The following is a 22,520-nucleotide window of genomic DNA, read 5'->3' as shown; positions in this document are numbered from 1 at the left end:
CGCCGGGCAACTTGCCTCTCCCTCACTTTGACCTTCTGCCCTCTTGTAGTTGATCCTTCACCCTTGGAAAAAGCCTCTGACTATCCACCCAATCTATGCCTCCCATAATTTTGTAGACCTCTACCAGGTCACCTCCTCAGCCTCCATCAATCCAGTGAAAATAATGTGAGTTTATCCAACCTCTACTCATAACTAAAACTCTCCAGACCAGGCAACATTGTGGTAAACCTGCCCTGCACCCTCTGTGAAGCATCCACAACCATCTGGTAGGATGGCAACCAGAGCTGTATGCAATATTCCAAATGTGGTCTTATTAAAGTTTTATACAACTGTAACATAACTTGTCAACTTTTCTATTCAATGCCCCGGCTGATTCTCTTTCCCTTTTTAAATATAGGCACAATATTAGTTAGTTGGGATTATGTATGCATCATTAATCAATTAATAGTGCTTCTGCCATCTCTTGCCTGGACTCTGAAAATTTGAGAATGCAACTTTTCTGGAGCAATTTCTCTCATCTTCATGGAATCGGATTCATTTATTTAAAATATTTGCACTTTTATTTCAAATCTGATTCTATAGGATTCTTAGTCTCATAGTCCTATGTTGTATCGTTTTCCTGATGAAAACTGAAGAAAAATTATCACAAATATATCTTCCATTTCACTGTCACTGCCTATGAATTCATCATGACCATTGTTGAAAAAAATCTACTTCTCAAACCAACTTTGCTCTTATGTCTTGTGTTTACTATTTTGTTTACTGCTCCTTGATGATTTAATTTCATTGTCCCTCTTTGTCTTCCCAATTATATTCCTTTTTGGCAACTTTTTAAATCAAATTCTCCTTGTGAATAATGTATATTTCTTTCTTTATCCTCAATTTTTTCTCTGTCTTTATTCATCCAGTGCTGTCTTATCAATGTTTAGTGCATTTTCTTTTAGCATAATATACATGGAGTGTAGCCTGGAGTCAATTGAACACCATTTAAAATATCTCTCATTGCTGTTTTACATCATTGTTTGCTGATACTGTTCACATCAATTCCCCAAGTTCCATCAAAATCAGCTTTCCGTCAGTCTATTATCATTGCCATTCTTAAGCCCTTCACAATTATTAACCTAAATTCCACATTGTATTATGACATTATTGCCTTGACGCTCTCATATTTTCACTCATGTCCAAGCTACTCCATTCCTCATTAGCAGATCTAGTTACAAATCCTCCATTCTTGAGTTTAAATACTAGGTTAGAAAGGAGAATGTACTCATTGTAGGGAATCCATTTATTTTTACCTGGTCTGACCAATTAATTTTAGTCACAGAGTCATAGAGATGTACACCATGGAAACAGACGCTTCGATCCAAATCGTCCATGCGACCAAATGACCCAACCTAATCTAGTCCCACCTGCCAGCACCCGTCCCATATCCCTCCAAACCCTTCTTTTTCTTATACCCATCCAGATGCATTTTAAATGTTGCAATTGTACTAGCCTCCACCACTTCCTCTGGCAGCTCACTCCATATACGTACCACCCTCTGAGTGAAAAAGTTGCCCCTTAGGTCTCTTTTATATCTTTCCCCTCTCACCCTTAACCTATGCCCTCTAGTTCTGGATTCCCCCACCCCAGGGAAAAGACCTTGTCTATTTATCCTATCCATGCCCCTCATGACTCATGACTCTATAAGGTCACTCCTCAGCCTCCGACGCTGCAGGGAAAACAGCCCTAGCCTATTCAACCTCTTTCTATAGCTCAAATCCTCCAACCCTGGCAAATCTTTTCTGAACCCTTTCAACCTTCACAACATCTTTACAATAGGAAGGAGACCAGAATTGCACGCAATATTCCAACAGTGGCCTAGTCAATATCCTGTACAGCTGCAACATGACCTCCCAACTCCTGTAATCAATACTCTGACCAATAAAGGACAGCATACCAAACGCCTTCTTCACTATCCTATCTACCTGCGACTCCACTTTCAAGGAGCTATGAATCTGCACTCCAAGGTCTCTTTGTTCATCAACACACCCTATGACTTACTATTAAGTGTATAAGTCCTGCTAAGATTTGCTTTCTCAAAATGCAGCACCTCACATTTATCTAAATTAGCTCCATCTGCCACTTCTCAGCCATTAGCCCATCTGATCAAGATCTCATTGTAATCTGAGGTAACCTTCTTCGCTGTCCATGATACCTCCAATTTGGTGTCATCAGCAAACTTACTAACTATACCTCTTATGCTCACATCCAAATTATTTCTACAAATGACAAGAAGTAGTGGACCCAGCATTGATCCTTATGCAGGGCCACTGGTCACAGGCCTCCAGTCTGAAAAACAACCCTCCCCCATGACCCCCTGTCTTCTACCTTTGAGCCAGTTTTGTATCCAAATGGCGAATTCTTCCTGTATTCCACAAGATCTAACCTTGCTCACCAGTCTCCCATGGGGAACCTTATCGAATGCCTTACTGAATATAGATCATAACTACCATTCTGTCCTCATCAATCCTCTTTGTTACTTCTTCAAAAAAACCCAATCAAGTTTGTGAGAGATGTTTTACCACACATAAAGCCCCCATGTTGACTATCCCTAATCAGTCCTTGCCTTTCCAAATGCATGTACATCCTGTCCCTCAGGATTCCCTTCAACAACTTGCCTACCACTGACATTGGTTTATAGTTCCCTGGCTTGTCCTTACCACCTTTCTTAAACAGTGGCACCACATTAGCAAACCTCCAGTCTTCCAGCACCTCACCTGTGACTACTGATGATATAAATATCTCAGTAAGGGATCAAGCAATCATTGCCCTAGCTTCCGACAGAGTTCGAGGGCACACCTGATCAGGTCCTGGGGATTTATCCACTTTTATGCATTTCAAGACATCCAGTACTTCCTCCTCGGTAATATGGATATTTTTCAAGATGTCACCATCTATTTCCCTACACTCTATATCTTCCATATTCTTTTCCACAGTAAATACTGATGCACAATACTCGTTTAGTATCTCCCCCATTTTCTGTGGCTCCACACAAAGGCCACCTTGCTGATCCTATTCTCTCCCCAGTTACCCTTCTGTCTTTAATGTATTGGTAAAAACCCTTTGGATTCTCCTTAACTCTATTTGCCAAAGCTGTCTCAAGTCCCCTTTCTGACCTCCTGATTTCTCTCTTAAGTAAACTCCTACTGCCTTTATACTCTTCTAAGGATTCACTCGATTTATTCTGTCTATACCTGACATTTGTGTCCTTCTTCTTCTTAACCAACCCCTCAATTTCTTTAGTCATCCAGCATTCCAAATACTTGCCAGCCTTTCCTTTCAATCTAACAGGAATATACTTTCTCTGGACTTGTTATCTCATTCCTGAAGGCTTCCCATTTCTCAGCTGTCCCTTTTCCTGTGAACATCTGCGCCCGATCAGTTTTTGAAAGTTCTTGCCTAATACTGTCAAAATTGGCCTTCCTCCAATTTGGAATTTCAACTTTTAGATCTGGTCTATCCTTTTCCATCACTATTTTAAAACTAATAGAATTATGGTCACTGGCCCCAAAGTGCTCCCCCACTGACACCTCAGTCACCTGCCCTGTTTTATTTCCCACAAGTATGTCAAGTTTCCCACCTTTTCTAGTAGGTACATCCACATACTGAATCAGAAAATTTTCTTGTACACACTTAACAAATTCCTCTCCATCTAAATCCTTAATACTATGGCAGTCCCAGCCATGTTCAGAAAATTAAAATCCCCTACCATAACTACCCTATTATTCTTACAGATAACTGAGATCTCCTTACAAATTTGTTTCTAAATTTCCCTCTGACTATTAGGAGGCCTCTAATATAATCCCAATAAGGTGATTATCCCTTCCTTATTTCTCAGTTCCATCCAAGTGGCTTCCCTGGATGTATTTCCGGGAATATCCTCGCTAAGTACCGCTGTAATGCTATCCCTTATCAAAAACACGCTCCCCTCCTCTTTTGCCTTCCTTTTTGTCCTTCCTGTAGAATTTGTATCCTGGAACATTAAGCTGCCAGTTTTGACCATCCCTGAGCATGTTTCTGTAATTGCTATGATATCCTAGTCCTAACCATGCCCTGAGTTCATCTGCCTTCCCTGTTAGGCCTCTTGCATTGAAATAAATGCAGTTTAAATTTATCAGTCCTACCATGTTCTCTGCTTTGTCCCTGACTGCCCAGTCTGTTTGACTCACCTTTGTTCTCAACTGTACCAGTCTCAGATTGTATTCTTTCCTCACTATCTCCCTGGGTCCCACTCCTCACCTTACTAGTTTAAATCCTCCCAAGCAGCTCTAGCAAATCTCCCTGCCAGTATATTTGTCCCCTTTCGACTTGGGTGCAATCCGTCCTACTTGTACAGGTCATGTCTACCCCAAAACAGCTTCCGATGATCCAACTACGGCATTATTTTTTACACTTTTTTTCCACTTAGTTTCCAATATTTAGTCTTCTGTCAACTATACTGGTAAGCAACATTGATCCTAATTAATTATTAATCTCTATCCACATGATTAGATGTTATATTCATTCATGGGATATGAGCAATGTAGACAACATCAACAAATATTCCCCATCCTCTTACAACCACGTGGCTTGCTTGGACTTTGCAAAAGCAGTTAACAGTCAAGCATATTGCATCTTTCTGGATGGTAGATGTCTATAGGTCTATAAGAAAATCTGAAGGAATGCTATTGCACCTAGTAGAAGTTAATTGTTAATTATAACTAAGCAAACTATTTGGCAGTAAGTTAAAAATTCAACAACACCAGGTTATTGTCCAACAGGTTTATATGGAAGTACTAGCTTTCGGAGTGCTGCTCCTTCATCAAGTGGTTGTGGAGTATAAGATTGTAAGACACAGAATTTATAGCAAAAGTTTACAGTGTGATGTAACTGAACTTATGTATTGAAAAATACCTGGATTGTTGGTTAAGTCTCTCATCTTTTAGAATGACCATGCTGGTTTCAGTTCTTTCATATGTAAATTGCAAAACTATAACCTGGTGTTGTCTGACTTATAACTTTGTACACCCTAGTCTAACACTGGCATCTCCAAATCATGTTTGCCAGTAAGTAAAACTTAACAGCATTAACTTTCTCTCATGCATTTATCATGCAAATACCATAAACGTCAGACCCTTTCATCCCACATTTCTCAGTTAAATACCTGTCCTACAAACCTACTTGAAGAGAAAGATAACCGACAAATCTTTATTTCAGTATTTACAACAGCATTTGTGGTGCCAGATATTGCTGACTGATGTATCCTTTATTAACAGTAAGCATTGACATTCTTGGTGTTTTATTTACAGCAAAATCTAGTCTTGTCTGCTGCAATTAACTGATGGTCACAATGCAAGATTTGGTTTCTAACATGAATTTCTTTTTTTGCTAGCAATAATGCAGAAATATTTTGGCTGCAGTGGCCATTGTGATCACTACATCTCTTCACCTTCAAATAACAATACCATTTTGAAGCTTTAAAATCAACCTCCATAACCTACCCCAACAAAAAATGTATGATTAAATTTAAAGCAGAAAAAGGCCGTTTCATTTATAATTTACATACTAGTCTTTTGAAAGCAGTTTCCAGTTATTGGAACCTCATCAGTTGTTCCCTGTGTTTGTGTTTTTTTCTCTCAAGCAAAAATGCAATTCCCTTTATTTAAGTTAAAAATCACACAGTCCAACAGCTTTATTTGGAAGTACAAGCTTTTGCAGTCTTGCTCCTTGGCCATGCATCTAGTAGGACAGGATCACAGGCAGAATTTATAGTAAAAGATCAAAGTGGCATACAACTGATACAATGTATTGAACAAACCTAGATTGCTTTTAAGTCTTTAATCACTTAGAATGATGATACAGCTTTCAATTGATTAATATGTAAATCCCAGAACGTCTTTCAAGGCACGGTCCTGAGATAACTTTAGGTTTTATTTTGAAAAAAGGTGTCATCTCAACTTAGACAATGTATTAGAGGTGTGAGGTTTGAGGTTGTCTGTATCCCAACTTGAGTCAGGCTGATTCTATTGACATGGGCAGGGGGGGGAGGATGTGTGTGTGTGAGGGATAGAGGTACAGTGTTGTGTGAGTGCGTGCGCTTGATAGTGTGTGAGACAGAGTCGGTGGGAGGGGTGTATGTGCTTGTGTTTGTGTGTTTGTGTGTGTGTGTGTGTGTGTGTGTGTGTGTATGGAGAGGGTCTGTGTGAGTGTGATCATGTGTAAGAGTATGTGTACGTATGTGAAAATATAGTGTATAGTGTCGTGGAGTCACCTGTAGTGTGACATGAACCCAAGATCCTGCTTGAGGCCATCCTCATGGATACCGAACTTGGTTATCAGCCTCTACTTGGTGATTCTGCATTGTTGTCTGTCTTGGAGGATGGTCACCTGAAGATCCAAGATCAAATGTCCTTGACTGCTGCAGTGTTCCCAAATGGGAGTGAACATGCCTGTCTGGCAATTGTTGCACGGTGTCCATTCATCCATTGTCATAGCATCTGCTTGGCTCTGCCAACCTTTCAGGCAGAAATCGCCACATTAAAACAACATGCATTAAATAAATTCTCAACTCTCCTTGACATTTTTCCCCATGATCTTAAAGATATTTGCTTTGATTACTGTTTCTTTTGTGATTAAACTGTTACTCCTTAAACTGGGCAAAACAGTGGCTAACACTACTGCCTCACAGCGTCCAGGTTTGGGTTCGATTCTAGCCTTAGGTGACCACCTTTGTAGATTTTGCACATTTTCTGTGTCTTTGTAGGTTTCCTTTGGTGCTCTGGTTTCCTCTCCCAATCAAAAGATGTGCAGGTTAGGTGGATTGGCCATGTTAAATTGCCCATAGTGTCCCGGCTAGTTGGATCAGCCATGGAAGTTAGCAATTTTGAAGGGCTTAAAAATGACAAACCAGGGTTAGAGAGATAGGCGGGGGAGAGGTAGGTCTGGGTGGGATGCACTTTGGAGGACCGATTTGGACTCAATGGGCCAAATGGCCTGGTTCCACACTGTATGGATTCTATGATCCTTATTTAATCCATGATAAATTTGAACATCTCTGTTAAATCTCCACTTAAACTTCATGACCGAAGTAGTCCCTCAAGTCTCACGATCATGGCTTGTAAATATATTGATGTTCCGTCAGAGTCACTGGGTCAAAGTCCTGGAACTCCCTTCTAAGCAGCATTGTGGGTTTCCCTATGTCTAACAGATTTTAATGATTCAAGACACCAGCTCACCATCATCGTTTAATAGGCAATTAATGAAGGCAATAAATGCTGGTCCAGCAAATGAAGATATCCACTGACTGATTTTTTTTTTAAAAAATTAAATCTCCTCTTTATTCTCTCCAAGGAAGAACATCAATTAGTTAGGTTTGGGTACCTTTACCACTACATATAATGGAGGAATCCCTGCCACACCTTGTCTGATGAAATTTAGATTTGAATATATTTATTTTCTAATCAACGTGTTATTACAAGATGTTATCTTACATTCAAGGTCAAGATTTGAAAGCATGGTCCCAGACCAAGGGATAGGGACAACCACCACTGCACCATAACAGCACTTAAATTTAGTTTTAATTACAATTGAGAAAAAGCCATGACATTTTGAACACACATTTCACCATTTATTGCCTATTTTACTCCTAATGAGTTTTAATGGCTTTTGATACTTATAAATCAAGCCCCATGTAAAATATAGACTTTCACTAGTTCTTGACAGACCCTGTGACCATTATACTGTTACTGAAAAGCATTATTAATTCATTTTAGACACAACTGATAATTTATTCATACACAGAGTGCATGAGGCCAGCAATCAAATACCCCATGGTGTCATCTTCCTTATTTTAACAACCAGACAGAAAATTAGACAATTTCCAAAACCATCGAGGAGAAAGTGAGGGCTGCAGATGCTGGAGATCAGAGCTGAAAATGTGTTGCTGGAAAAGCGCAGCAGGTCAGGCAGCATCCAAGGAGCAAGAGAATCGACGTTTCGGGCATGAGCCCTTCTTCAGGAATGAGGGAAGTGTGTCCAGCAGGCTAAGATAAAAGGTAGGGAGGAGCGACTTGGGGGAGGGGCGCTGGAAATGCAATAGGTGGAAGGAAGTCAAGGTGAAGGTGATAGGCCGGAGTGGGGGTGGGGGTGAAGAGGTCAGGAAGAAGTTTGCAGGTTAGGAAGGTGGTGCTGAGTTTGAGGGTTGGGACTGAGAAAAGGTGGGGGGAGAGGAAATGAGGAAACTGGAGAAGTCTGAGTTCATCCCTTGTGGTTGGAGGGTTCCTAGGAGGAAGCTGAGGCACTCTTCCTCCAGCCGTCGTGTTGCTATAGACTCCTCCATCGCCAGACCATAGCAACACCATGGCTGGAGGAAGAGCCATCTTTTGAAATGCATTTTGGGCAAATTTTCAAAAGTACAATTTATTGGAATGTATATTTTGCGCTGTAATTCTAATCAGTACTTTGGAAATAGTGACACTATATGTCAATGGTTCAATGTAATAAAACTACCATTTATTTGCACAGCAGCAGAAATACTAGCAGTCTGTTGTTGCATGTATGTATTAAAGCTACATCTCTCCAGCACACAGCAGCAACCTGCTGATGAATTAGAAATCAAAACTTAAGGTATCTGTTCACAAATACCAGGATTCTTTCAGATTTCTTCAGTACACTCTTTTTTTGGAAGGGTTGAGATCATGGAATGGACTCACAACAAATTGTCAATCTGTTACATATTGTGCACAATTTGATTTTCAACTGAGTTTGGGAAATATTGCCAAGACTTTTCATTTCTAACTAAGCTGAAGTGATGGGGAGGTGAGGAAATTAGTTTCCAGAAAGAATCTGAACTTCAGTGCAAGGAAGATGGAAGGTGGTGACAAAATGGTACAATTGTACCATTTGCACAATTGTAGACCAAATCTTCCTTTCAGTGCTGAATGTTGACAGGAAAATCAGGGGTTTGGGTTTGAACTAGGGGAGGGGAGTTGGTTTATTTTGCAAGAAATCTGTTTCCAGATAGAAATACCCCACTGACCTGCTTATTTCTAATTTTGACATAGTCTGTAGCTGCACAGCTACTGACCAAGGTCATTGGCTTCATACTCACAGTTTTTGAAATGTAACAGATATTGGCTAGGTTTTACGAACTTAGAGAACCCAGCAACCCGCTCAAGATTGGGCCCTGGTGAATGCATTCACATGTATCTGGCATCCAGGTGCCTGTCTGAGGTGTCTCCATGATTGAGACACTTCCCAGACCCATTCCAATACGTTTACACCACACACATCTGACAACCCGGCAACACCAGCAGATCCCAAAACCAAAGCCCCCTACAACAGTATCTGTTACTGATGGGCCTCACTTCTGAAGCCTCCAATTCCCCAACACAAACTCCTGATCTTTACTGCTGAGCACCCACCTCCTTCAAGATGACCTGGCCCTCTCCACTTTGGTTGAGAATTCTCCACTGCTTAGATCAACTCTCCTGCCCTGGTCAGCCCTAGCTCTTGTTATGGACGACTTCTTTGATGCTGAAATTAACACTGATTGGCAGCCAGGCCAGTTGGCAAGGAGGTAATCAAGTTGCATTTCAGGCTAGAGAATTGATCACTGAAATCACTAAGTCACTGAAGCTAAAACTGTACACTATGGAGCAAATGGTGGGGCTGACTCAACTGACTACTCCCTGGGCTAAAGTTTTGGGCTTCACCCATATATACAGGTAGTTGATTAGTTTTATTCAGATCCTAACTAACTGCAATTAATGGAATTCCAGTTGCCTGACTCAACAAAGGTGGTTAACCTGCTGAATGTGGAGGTGCCAGTGTTGGACTGGGTGGACAAAGTTAAAAATCACAATTCCAGGTTATGGTCCAACAGGTTTATTTGGAAGCACTGGCTTTCAGAGTGCTGCTCCTGATGAAGGAGCAGCAGTCCAAAAGCCTGTATTTCCAAAATAAACCTGTTAGACTATAACCTGGTGTTGTGTGATTTTTAACTTTAACCTCTAGGAGGCAGACTGCCAAGTACAGGATGTGGGCAACAAGTATTCCAGGCAAGTTTCGAAGATCTCTAGGCCTGTCAGGATGCAAAGGCAGCCAGGCACATTCTGCCTTGGAGAGAGGTTTCCTGCTCCCTAGCACACCATACCTCTCTGTGGTAGCCTGGCCTTGGGAATATACTTTTGAAAATATCAAAATATGTTGGTGAGAAAATACCTATATATCATTCACTTATCCTTCATCACAACTTGCTACTCTTCTCAAGCTGGAGAGCCTTCCCATACACTTAAATGCACAAAGCAGCTGTATCCATGCCAAGTGAGGGGGTGCATTTTTTGCAAATCGCAATGAGTACCTATTTCACTCCACCCAAAAAACAGTTTGACCTCCATTTTCCCACCCACCCATGGAACAAATACCCAGACCTGACTGTCAGTGAGTTGTTCAGGATTACCATTTGATCAGACATATTCAGAATTCATTCATAATACTCTGCAATGCCAAAGGTTGGCTGACTAGTTGATAATGGAGAGCATAGTTGTCAACTGCATGATAATGTCACTGATTTGGTTAAGTGGGTGGAAAAATGGCAAATGGAACTCAATCCAACAAAGGGCAAAGTTATGCAATTGGGGAGGACAAATAAAGCAAGAAAGTAAACAATAACCAGGAAGTTACTAAGAAGGGTAGGAGTGAGAGACCTTGGCAAGTACTTGCACAGGACCCTAAAGGTGGCAAGAAAAGTAGATAAGATGATAAAGAAGGCAAAATGTGTACTTTCCATTACTGGGTGAGACATAAATACAAAATCAGGAATCTAATACTGAAACTACTTAAGACACTGATTAGGCCACAATTGAAGTTTTATGTATAGTTCTGGTCACTATGTTACAGGAAGGACAAAAGTTGCTCTGGATATATTATAAAGGAGACATACCAAAATATTGCTAAGGCTTGGAAAATGCAGCTATGAGGAAAGATTTAACAGCCTCAGATTGTTTTCCTTCAAACAAATAAGGCTGAGGTGTGACTTAATTAAAGTGTACAAAATACTGAAGAGCTTGAATATGGTGGATGGGAAAGACCTGTTTTCACTAGTGGAAAGTTCAGGGAGGATAGTTCAAATACCAGGAAGAACAGATTTACGTTAGAAGGATTAGGGGGAACATGAGGAAAATCTTGCATCGTGGGCACCTTGATTTTGCTGTTTAGTGATTGAGACAGAAACTGCAATTCATTTGAAATGCACCTGAAATGTTGCTGCCTGCAAGGCAGTGAACCAGGTTGTGGAAAATTGAATTAGCGTAGGTGACTAGTTTATATTTGTAGTGCAGACATGGTAGGCTGAATGGCCTTTTCCTGTGGTGTAACATTTCTAAGATTTTACTTGGAAACAGGTCACATGGTTCATCAGACCATCTGCAGGGAACCACAATAAATATATACTGTTTTTTAAGCTCAAGGCACGCCAGATCAATAATTCTCTTTTGAAATCCCTATTAAAACAATACTTACTGATTACAAATAAACAAATAATTTTATGGCAATCTATTTATACAGATGATACAGCTTTCCTACAAATGACAATGCAATTGCAGCATTAGGTTATTTCTTTGAGAAAGAAACTGCAGATTGACAATTACTGTATGTTGAAATGCTATAAAATGTGTCAAGTCACAAGCATGCTAATTTAAACAATTCTCCTTAAGTGATGTCTGCAGTTAATAAAAGGTCTAGTATCTATTTGTCACTATGTACTTTTGAAACTCAACAAATGGCCACCATCCTAATTTGAAAACATAAATATAGCTCACTGCTCAGCAAGGTTGGTTACCACTCTTGGCCAACAACAAATCAGGATGCAGAAATGGAAATTCCACCACCACTCAGGTAGCATGGTTGACAATAACATGTGCCCGATAGTGGAAAGCCAAAACAACTGTTCAAAGATTTCATGGTACTTAACACATAGCAAAAGCAAATTGTTTATTTTGCTTCTGTCGTTATTCGTAGTTCTAGGACATTCTGCACTTCAGTGATTAAATTACATTGACAAGACTGTGACATACCAGCTGCCGGTACTTAGAAGTAAAGGCTCCATAATATGCCACACAAGCTGCTGCAATGAAGACATTTCCAATAATATTTGCTATTTCCTGTTCAAAAAGAACTATGCTCTCTTGCCAACGAATTTGTTCATCTCCAAGAGCAGCAGTAAGTTTTCCAGCACGCACTAATCGAGCCTGAGTTAGTTCCATTGTTTGTGCTAAAGAGAAAAAAGTGTTACACTCGAGCAATTACAATTGAAATTATCAAAATTGTTAAAAACAATAAATTAAGCAGAGTAAATTGCAAATTTTCTGAACATACTTCTATCCAAAGAATTCAAGGGAAAAGATAAATCAGGTAAGTGTGTAATGAGAGCTTATCTGGTACTGATTGTTTTTGATCACTTTGCAAGGTAAAAATAGTCTGTTGATACAAAATCAGATTTTAGATGCAATTCTTAGCTTCACTGCCAGCATGGTCCTCTGGTTGTGTGGATCACCCACCCACTGGAAAAGTTACCTATTTCACATCCCACTGATTTTAATGAGTTGAAAATCAAGCAGGATCTATGAAAGGGTCTAAGGAAGTCAGTGGACCCAAAAGGTTAACTCTTATTTCTCTCCACAGATGTTCCCAAACCTGCTGAGCTTTTCCAGCAATTTTTGTTAGGGTCCGTGAAAGATTGGGCAATCTTTTCTGATTAATTTATGCCCAGATGGCGAAAGTAAAAATCACAGTCCCAAAGATAGTAATGCAGTGGAATCATAGCATTATGAATCAGCAATTCAATTGTAAAACTAAAGCTTTGCTGGTTGCCAAGTGGAACCAAATAGTACTGTACACCAATTAAATCTTATTGTAATCCTTGTTAACCACTTAACACCATTAATCAACCTGATCAATGGGCGAAAAAAATCACCAGTAGATGCATTGCCATATTTGTATTCTATCATGGCTTCCATTAATCCTTTCCAACTCAGTAGTTTACCTATTCACAGGCATGGCCCAAAAGCAGCCCTACTACTTCTGATTCAGAATGTTATAGCTTCAAGCACGAATTCAGGAATGTACATACATAAACCAAGCTGAAACCCCAATGGAAAGTGATAAATGAGATGTAAAACTGAGTACCCATCTTTCCTTATAGGGCAATATTAAAGATTTCTTGACACTAACTTAAGGATAATAGCTTCTTCCAAATTTTCATCAATATTTATTCCCAGTGACAACAACCCAAATTTTTGGTCACTTATCTCAGTGACATTTTTGGAATCTCGTTTCGTTACCAGATTTCCTTATATATCACAATAAAATACTTCAAAAATACCCATTAATTGTGAAGAGCTTTGGACAATCCAGTAGGTCTCAAAATGCTGCATATAATTGAGTTCTTTCTTTCATTGTGCCCAGGTTCCAGGTCATCTTTTGTGAATTTGCCCTCATTTCCAGACAGCACCAATTCTGTGCCATTTTGTCACCTTACTAAATGCCCAGTTTTATTCAATCCATTTCAAAATGAAATCTGTTTTCTATATTTCAACTCGGTTCCTTCCCAGGCCCCCTCAGAACACTCCTATTCAAACTGTATTCCTTGCCACTACTGAGGCCCAAGTACAAAACATTCCAAATTTACACTGCCATCTCAAGATCTCCATATCTGCTATTTACATTCATTGCTTTAATTCTACCTATTCCTATTCTACTGGTTGCTTAGAGCCATAGAGTCATATAACACAAACTTAAATGCTACACAATTGTTCTGTTCCATCCCACAGTGTAGCAACTCCAGCTCTGCAACCAACAATGTTATTTCAGTATGTTCTGTATTTCAATGTATAATCGTCAGAATTTCATTCTGCATACCACCACATGTTCATCTTCCAGGAAAAGCAGCTCCATTGTGACTTCAGCATGTACGGCTTGGTCCCATCTGTACCGAACAGCAATCCCAGTTTCGGTCCTCAGGTTCCACTGTGCTCCATCTTCACAAGACCTGCATTACTTCTTTCCTTCGTCATCTTTAAGTTTTGTTCCCCAATTTACTTCAGCTCCCAGCCTTGTCATATTGCTCATTTAAATCTTGGCTTAAGATTTCCTACGAGAAGCATTTGTGGCTGGCTTACTCTCAACCTGCTCCACTTTCATTGTCTGAATCATCTGAATCCCAAAGTGCTTCTGAGGCAAATATATTCAGTTTCCTGATGTACAAGAAGTGACTTGCTGGCCTTCACTCTGGATCCTCAGCATCAAATAAGTTCTGCTTGGAGCAGAAATCCAAAGTTCTGCTAAACTCCAGTCTTTTTTAAGGTGACTCCTTGCAACTAGCCCCAATAAATCAGTTGAAGTGAATTTTGTTCAACTCTCAAACAGGCAAAAGAGAAAGGAATTGCACATGTAAATTGCATATTGCACATCCACAGAACACCCCAAATAATATCGTCGTCAACAGGTTACTTTTGAGTCCCAATTACTATTGCTATTTAGATAAAATATCACAAGGTTACAAAGTCATACTGGATAATGAGGGCTCTTCAACCCATTTGATCTCACTCTTTCAAAATACTGACATTTGTGCCAATTCATTACATATCTTGTAATTTCTTAAATTAGTGGACTGCTTGATTACAAATATTTGCTAACAAAATGTTCTAGTTTACAATTCAAAATTGTGTAAATAAATGAGTTCGTCCAATATTTATGCCATTTCTTTGTATCACTAGACACAATCATTTTTTACTAATTTTGTTCATCTTTGAACAATGAAATTAAACATTATCTTGGAATACTTCCAATAATAGCTCACCAAGCTGTTCTTTCTCTCCCACATTGTTATCATACTGTTCTTGAAGATCCTCGAGTCTTTGATCAAGTTGCCTTAATTTAGCCTGTTTTTCCTTCAGTGTTGCCAAGGTGGCATCAAGTTCAGCCTAGTAATTAATTAAAGGAATGGTGAAGGGATGTGTGGAAATGATATCTCCTTTCAAAAATAAATATAATTTGAAAGACCTTTGCAGTGATGAGTCTCTTCTTTAATTGCAAATTGTTAGATCACCTCAAAATGTTGCTGGGTCTAAATTATGCAGTAATCTTGACTTTATCAATGCATACTTACAATTCACTTTAAAATGCAGATTGATTTGCCAAGGGCAGGGGGACAGAGGGAGGAGAGGTCAGGACATGTTGGAGACTTACATTTCTAGATAAACAGTGGATGCAACATGTGGATGAGTCAAAAAAGATCTGCAGCAGGAGGCCCAGGTCTGAAAAAGATATATCTAACAAGCTTCAGATTTCCTATCACAGTTCATTAACTCTAAGCCAGCCCATTATCAGGCAAATTACAGGTTGAGCCAACCAGCAGAAAGAGTAAAGAGATGAGTGGTGATGACATTTGACTGCAGAGAAGCAGGGCCACGCGACAGCACAGGACACACCATTCTTGGGTTGCCCAAAGGAGTCCTCATGGATGCATGAAATCTATTTGCACATGTACATTTTTATGCTTGCTCCAGCTCTTTCACCAGCAGTTACTGAACAAATATCCATAATGCACACCCTATTCAGTTTGCCTGTGGATTTTATTCATATGAATTCATGAGGTTCACACTTGATTAAAGCAAAACACCTGGGCTGGCAAGTGGAAAATTCAAGATAACATGGCATTAGAGCCTAAACAGGCAAGTAGGTCTACCAATATGAACTCTCTACCATTCCTTTCCCATTGTATTCAAGGGTTAATGTTATTCACTATTATTTTAAATCACATGAATATAAACCCTTGAGATTCTAACTCACCTGAGCCGCGGCTAGTTTTATCCGTTTTGGCTCGACCTCTTTAGAAACTCGAGAATATAGATCCATAGCTCTCACCCACATACACATAGATTTGCAAGCTTTGGACACTTTTTCTACTTTTTCTGGCACGAAATCAGGATTATTGATATATTTCTGAAGACGTTGCAGAATCTGGGGTTTAATGTTGTCTTTGTCATAATCCATGAGCTTCTTCAAGAAGTTTGAATCACCAAGAACTTGCTTCGCTGAAGCCCAGTCCGTTCTAACATAAATTTAAAAACAACTTAGTTTCATTAGTCTTTAGAGTCAATGGATTGATCCATAAACAAATCCTAAAGCATGATCACCAAAGTATCTTAATTCAGTAAAAGAAAGAAAAATGGCTGGTATCTTCCAATACAGGACCCATGATTGACTGGGCAATGACATGTTACTCACTTTGTATTAAGCAGGATGCAAATGGCTTCCATGACAGTCATGACAAGATCTGGAGGTTTGGTAAATACTCTAACTTCAGATATATCTGCCTTGTCCAAAGAATCCAGAGCTTTGTTTGCTGCATCCAAGGCAGGCATAGCTTCATCAAGATCTCGCTGTGCATCATCAGCTATAGCTTGGGTCTCTGCAGCTTTTGACTTGGCTAAAACTTCATCTTCCTGTACAATTTTACGAATCTAACACAAACCAAAAAAAAATTTAAACTTTTATCTATACTTTAACTTTCTTCAGTTAATATATCACCAATTGAATAACCTGACATGTATATTGTTATGTGTTTGCCATAACTCTGAAATTTTGAGAAATTATCGTGTTCATTTTCAATAACCTACAGCACTTTTTTAAAGAAAGAATCTCTAAAAAAGAATGATAAAAGTATATGAACCTCATTTCAGTTGTATCAAAATGGATGCCATTCCCAAAATGTTCCCATCAAGGCTTTAAGGACTGTCACTTAAATTCTCACTAGTCGATCTCTAATGGCATTGCCATTGAGTGTTGAAGAGATTGATGCTGTAAGTAAAGTGTGATGTGCAGTGGTGACAGGTGTATGCAAATATCTTGTGTTGGTGCACAAGTTATTACTTTTTTCTGAGACAAAATGTGTGCGTTAGGTGGAATAAGTTTATTTAAGTAAAGAAAGTTCACAAAGTTATTATCGCTATTAAGATCACTGCTTTGGAACAACATTAAATGTTGATCTGATTTGGAGATGCCGGTGTTGGAACACCTCCCACCTTGTACACGGCAGATACTCATGTGACTCAGCCAACATTATCTATCTTATATGTTGCAGGCAAGGATGCCCAGTGGCATGGTACATTGGGGAAACCGAGCAAAGGCTACGACAACGGATGAATGGGCATCGCACAACAATCAACAGACAGGAAGGTTCCCTCCCAGTTGGGGAACACTTCAGTGGTCCAGGACATTTAGCCTTGGACCTTCGGGTGACCATCCACCAAGGTGGACTTCGGGACAGGCAGCAGAGGAAAGTGGCCGAGCAGAGGCTGATAGCTAAGTTCGGTACCCATAGGGAGGGCCTCAACCGGGACCTTGGGTTCATGTCACATTACAGGTGATCACCATTGCACTACACGCACACACACACACACACACAGATATTCCTACACACACACACACACAGATATTCCTACACACACACACACAGATATTCCTACACACACACACACACACTCTCACATACACACGGACACAGGTACACACAGAGCGCACACAGACACCCACACACACCCTTATAGACACACACACTCCCACACATGCACCCCCTCACAACTCCCACCCCAGACGGACACACACACACACACAGACAAAGACCCACATGCACACATATATTTTGTGTGGTGAATTTGTACTTGCAGAGTTACATTGCACTTTGCTCAAAACTGCATACATTCATGTAGAACTCTGAGCTCAAAAACTGCATGAATTTATGCAAAACTCTGTTAACTCACTTTTTAGATTAGAATCAATCTAAACATCAGGTCATAGACAGAGAACACAGGGGGCTAACACTTTCAACATATTGTCTAGCTATCACCATTGTTAACAGCTAACCCGAGAATGCAACTTTAAAAAAAAGTGTTTTGTGATTTACACATGAAAGAAGTGAAACTATCACTGTATTCTAACAGATGAAAGGCTTAACAGAATCAATTTTTCAATTTATAATTTCAGTTACATCACACTGTAAATTTTTGCTATAAATTCTGTGTTACGATCGAGCCCTCCACTACCACCTGATGAAGGAGCGTCGCTCCGAAAGCCAGTGTGCTTCCAATTAAACCTGTTGGACTATAACCTGGTGTTGTGTGATTTTTAACTTAAATGTTGATGACAGAGATAATCATGCAACAATCCAATCAGTAGATGCTGGCTCCTATCAATGGCACAGATGCTAAAATTGAGGACAATTGGGTCAGGTCCAGCCATTTGCTTTTTGTGGGGGGGGGGGGGGGGGGTGCAATTGCACAATCTCTTTCATTCTGGTCTGCTGGTGTGCTGTATAGTAATGGCTGCAGCTCACCAGCTCAATGACAATAAGAACAGAGGCCCAATTTCTACTGAGTTTGTTTGGTCCTCACCTTTTAGATGCATCAATTATTCCTTGTGCCACCCCCTGCCCACATACATAAAACCAACCAAATTTCTAAATGACGGTTTTTACTAAAATTATTGACTTTGATACAGCTGAAACTTCATCACTTAACAGTCATTTTTGACTGGAAAAGCTAGCTATGCTCTCCACAGAATGCCTCCAAAACAGCTGATTTTTACAGAACTCTTAATTTTTAATTCAGATTTACAGTTTCCATTGTATCTTGCAGTAATTCTAATAAAAACTCTAATAGTGTTGCTTAAAAGAATTATAGTCCCTTCAGAGGAAGGTGTGAGACGGAATCTTAATGACCGAAGGGACATTAAAAAATTTAAAACAATACAGCTAATAATCAAGCAGAGACTTCCTTAAAATGATTGTCTTTAGATTGCTTACCTGGTCTGCCTCTGCATGGTCCACACTCAATTTCTCCATTAACGCATTTACATCAACTGATTTCTGCTGGAGAATTGGTTCAAGAGCTGAAAGCTCAACTTGCATTGTGTCGACCAGTACATTAGTCTCTAGCAATTTGGTAAGACCATTTTTCACACGATCCCGAGCCTGTTATTACACCAGAAATATTAAAAGTAATTCAGACATCATCACTCATATTGACATTTTCAGCTAATCAGATCACACCAACTATAATAAAACTACATAATCAATGCAGATATGTGCAGAAGTGATTGAATATTTATATGTAAAAATATGAAACAATTTACTTGTAGACTAGTTAATTATTTTAAATTAACTACAATTGGAAAAAAAAGACCCCTTCACAAATTCTCTGATATCTAACATTAAAAATGTTAAGTCCTTCTTATATGTCTCACAAATATAATCAGAATACATTAAAATTAGTAACAGCGATTGAATATTTGTATCTGAAAGTACATGGCTATTGAATTCTCTCTCAGGCAGCTATGAAAAAATTTTTTTAATAAAACTTATATATCAAAATTATATTGTTGTCCAATATAGAATTTAAGTAGCATTTTATAAGTCTTATGTCCATAAAAGTAACAATAAACAATGAAAGTTCTTCAGTATTACTAACTTTCAGACTGTATTAGGTATAAATTTGTACAAAATTGGACAGAAGCTGCAGAAGCTTGTGGAAGTGCAAGAGCATTGAACAACAGTATAGTTACAATTATTTAACCCTGTTTATAGCTTTTTCTGTTTGTCTGCCAAACTGGGAGATTTGAGCATGAAAATAACAGCAAGAGGCAATGCTATCTCGAAACAGCACACTGGGATAATTCACAACAACCAACAATCACTGCTGCCTGACTAATGATAGCTTTAGAAACAAGCTTGCAGCAAAAAAAAAATATGAGGATTGTCATTGAAGATGCAGACTCCAAGTTCTGATCAATCACTTAATTCCATGCAACACAATGCACAAAACAGAGAGCAACCCTACACTAAATGGGATGACTAAATGTTATCAGTTATAATTACAAGTTTTTGAGAGACACTTCACTCTGCCAACTGCAATTAAAACTAATTATATTTGGTTCAAAATAAATATGATTTTAATATTCCCTATCTTTGTCATGATAAAGACAAAATTATGAATGTAATATTCAACCATCCTACCTAAACCAGTTCACTCACACCTCATTACAGGCAACAATCCAATATTTCCTGGGAAATAAATTCTCATCACATAATAGTCACAAATAATTAAAAATGTGATTACACACTTTTCGGTAATTACTGCAGAGTAGGAGAAAGCAAAATCCTAACTTTATTTCCAATTGGTTGTCAATCGACATGATATTTTACAATTGCATCTAACACACACTTCTGACCAACATCATTTTACGTGGCACATTCTAGCTCTTCGTCACACTTCAAAAAATGTCTAAATGTATGTCCTACCTCTGAGGTTTCTTGTGGCAAAGTGGTAGTGTCCCTACATCTAAGCCAGGAGGCGTAGGTTCAAGTTCCACCTGTCTCAGACATGTACCATATTATGTTCAAACAGGCTACACCCACCTCATAATTTCACCCATTAAAAAGGGTCTTTGTAGTGCAATTTTACTTTCCCACCCTCTGAGTTGGAAGGCTTGGGTTTAAGTCCCACCCAAGATATGTTACAACAAGTCGAGAAACAATATCGCTAAGGCTATCCCATTTGTCATGAGTAATATCACAGAAGATCTACCAATGACAAAATAGGAAATAATATGTAGTTTTTTTGTCACACTGACAAGCAACAAAATAATAATTCTGGAAGTATATCTTGTTGTCCGTGCTTTGAATATTTTAATTTCTTATGTATTAAAAACTCATTACCTAAACTGTCTTATAGGTGAGGAGGACAAAATGACAGTTCAACTCAATTTTATTAACAAAATATTCCTTATTAAAAATCACTATGTGAAAATTTCCCAATATTTACTCTTTGTCTAGATCTTGCCATCCAAGAAATTATATTGCCCACAATGATCCATGTATGCGAACTGGGTTGTTGGAATGTCCTTCCTCTCAGACATAAGGCTGGTTCTCTTCTATAAAGGTGGGTCTCACAGGTCAGAACACATCTTCTCCTGGATCTTCTTAGGTTGCTGCATGGACTTGCTGCAAGTCTTCCCTGTGAGCCTTCATTGACTTTTCTCTGAGTCTTCACTGAGGGACGACTTCTAGGCGTGTGTTATCCCTCACACCTGTCCTTCCAGAATGTTCTGTGATCTTTGGCCAATGAGGTCATGAGCTAAGCTCAAATCATCCAATGAGGTTGCATCAACACCCTTTACTGTTGTCATGCCGAAAGGTATAAAGTGCACATATTCCGGCAGTCAAGATGCCAGAACTTTTGATCAATATTTCACACATACATAATCCTTGAGCTGGTTATAAGTGGTTTGTCTTTTAGATCTTTTAACCTCTTTGATCTTGGTTTCTATTGTTCTCTGTACCTAATAGCTCTTAGTTGCTGTTTAACTTAGTTTGGCCAATTTTCTCTTAGCTCTAATTTTTGCTGCTGTGACTCAATTCAGAGTGTCCAATTTTGGGCTTGTAGTCACTGAACCATAAACTCCAGCTATTACAAATTCCTTAACTGGCACACAGACCACATTGCTGGATCTTCTGTCAACCCCAGCTGCCTATTGAAATTACACTTCTAAACAAGAAGAAATTGACTTGCAGCTGAAGCAACAAGTCAGCTTGACTACCTCAAAGATGCATCACATCACCAGATGGTACTGCATTTTCACATAAATGGAAAGCAATTTTCTTACTACAGCCCTGCTTGTAATGGGGAACCACCGCAGAGTCAGAAGCTACTCCAAGCCTATTCTTCCATTTCTGTCCCACAACTGTGATTTCTAGCTTATTACCCCTACCTTATCTTCAACTTTCCCTCCTCCCTTCAATCTCCTTTTCCCTTTGTCCTTTGACTTGTTACTTTAGGCCTCTGCTCAAAGTAATTAATGCACTGCAGTTCATAGGTTTTTTTTCTGATTGTCATTCCATTCCCCTCCCTTCTCCATCTCTCTAAAGCATCTGACCATGACCTCCACGTCAACCTTGCTCTACTTTTCATCCAGGTTCCTAACACCCTTTCCATCTTCCTCCTTATCCTCATTCCATCTTTTGAATAGAGGTTCCAGCAGGACAGACCTGCAGAGCCTGCTGTATTATCAACTAGAGATTATGACACATTATAATTATAAAAGCAGCACTCTTGCTTGGAGGTGAGGAAACATGTTAAAACAAAAAACTGTGGATGCAGGAAATCTGAAACAAAAACAGAAATTGCTGATAAAACTCAGCAGGTCTGGCAGCATCTGCACTTATGCCAGACGATCGTCATGATTTGGAGATGCCGGTGTTGGACTGGGGTGTACAAAGTTAAAAATTGCACAACACCAAGTTATAGTCCAACAGGTGCACTATTTGGAAGCACTAGCTTTCGGAACACACACACACACACATGTATACATACACGCACTCCTACACTCACACATGCACCCTCTCACAGACTGAGACCCCTTTCCACTCATACACACATATACAC

General features: G+C 39.3%; 1 protein-coding gene across 1 annotated transcript in view; it reads right to left on the bottom strand.

Annotated features, from left to right (window-relative positions):
- Positions 1 to 22,520, bottom strand: part of dnah6 (dynein, axonemal, heavy chain 6) — a 310,227-nt gene that overhangs the window by 111,590 nt on the left and 176,117 nt on the right. The window contains exons 51-55 of the mRNA XM_072587520.1: positions 18,884 to 19,051; positions 16,309 to 16,544; positions 15,871 to 16,132; positions 14,879 to 15,002; positions 12,096 to 12,292 (exon numbers count right to left, since the gene is read on the bottom strand). Coding sequence (XP_072443621.1) covers positions 12,096 to 12,292; positions 14,879 to 15,002; positions 15,871 to 16,132; positions 16,309 to 16,544; positions 18,884 to 19,051 — 987 coding nt within the window. The remainder of the gene's footprint in view (positions 1 to 12,095; positions 12,293 to 14,878; positions 15,003 to 15,870; positions 16,133 to 16,308; positions 16,545 to 18,883; positions 19,052 to 22,520) is intronic.

The sequence above is a fragment of the Chiloscyllium punctatum genome, chromosome 2, assembly GCF_047496795.1.
Source record: "Chiloscyllium punctatum isolate Juve2018m chromosome 2, sChiPun1.3, whole genome shotgun sequence".
Taxonomy (NCBI): Eukaryota; Metazoa; Chordata; class Chondrichthyes; order Orectolobiformes; family Hemiscylliidae; genus Chiloscyllium; species Chiloscyllium punctatum.
This window is presented reverse-complemented; position numbering and strand designations above follow the sequence as displayed.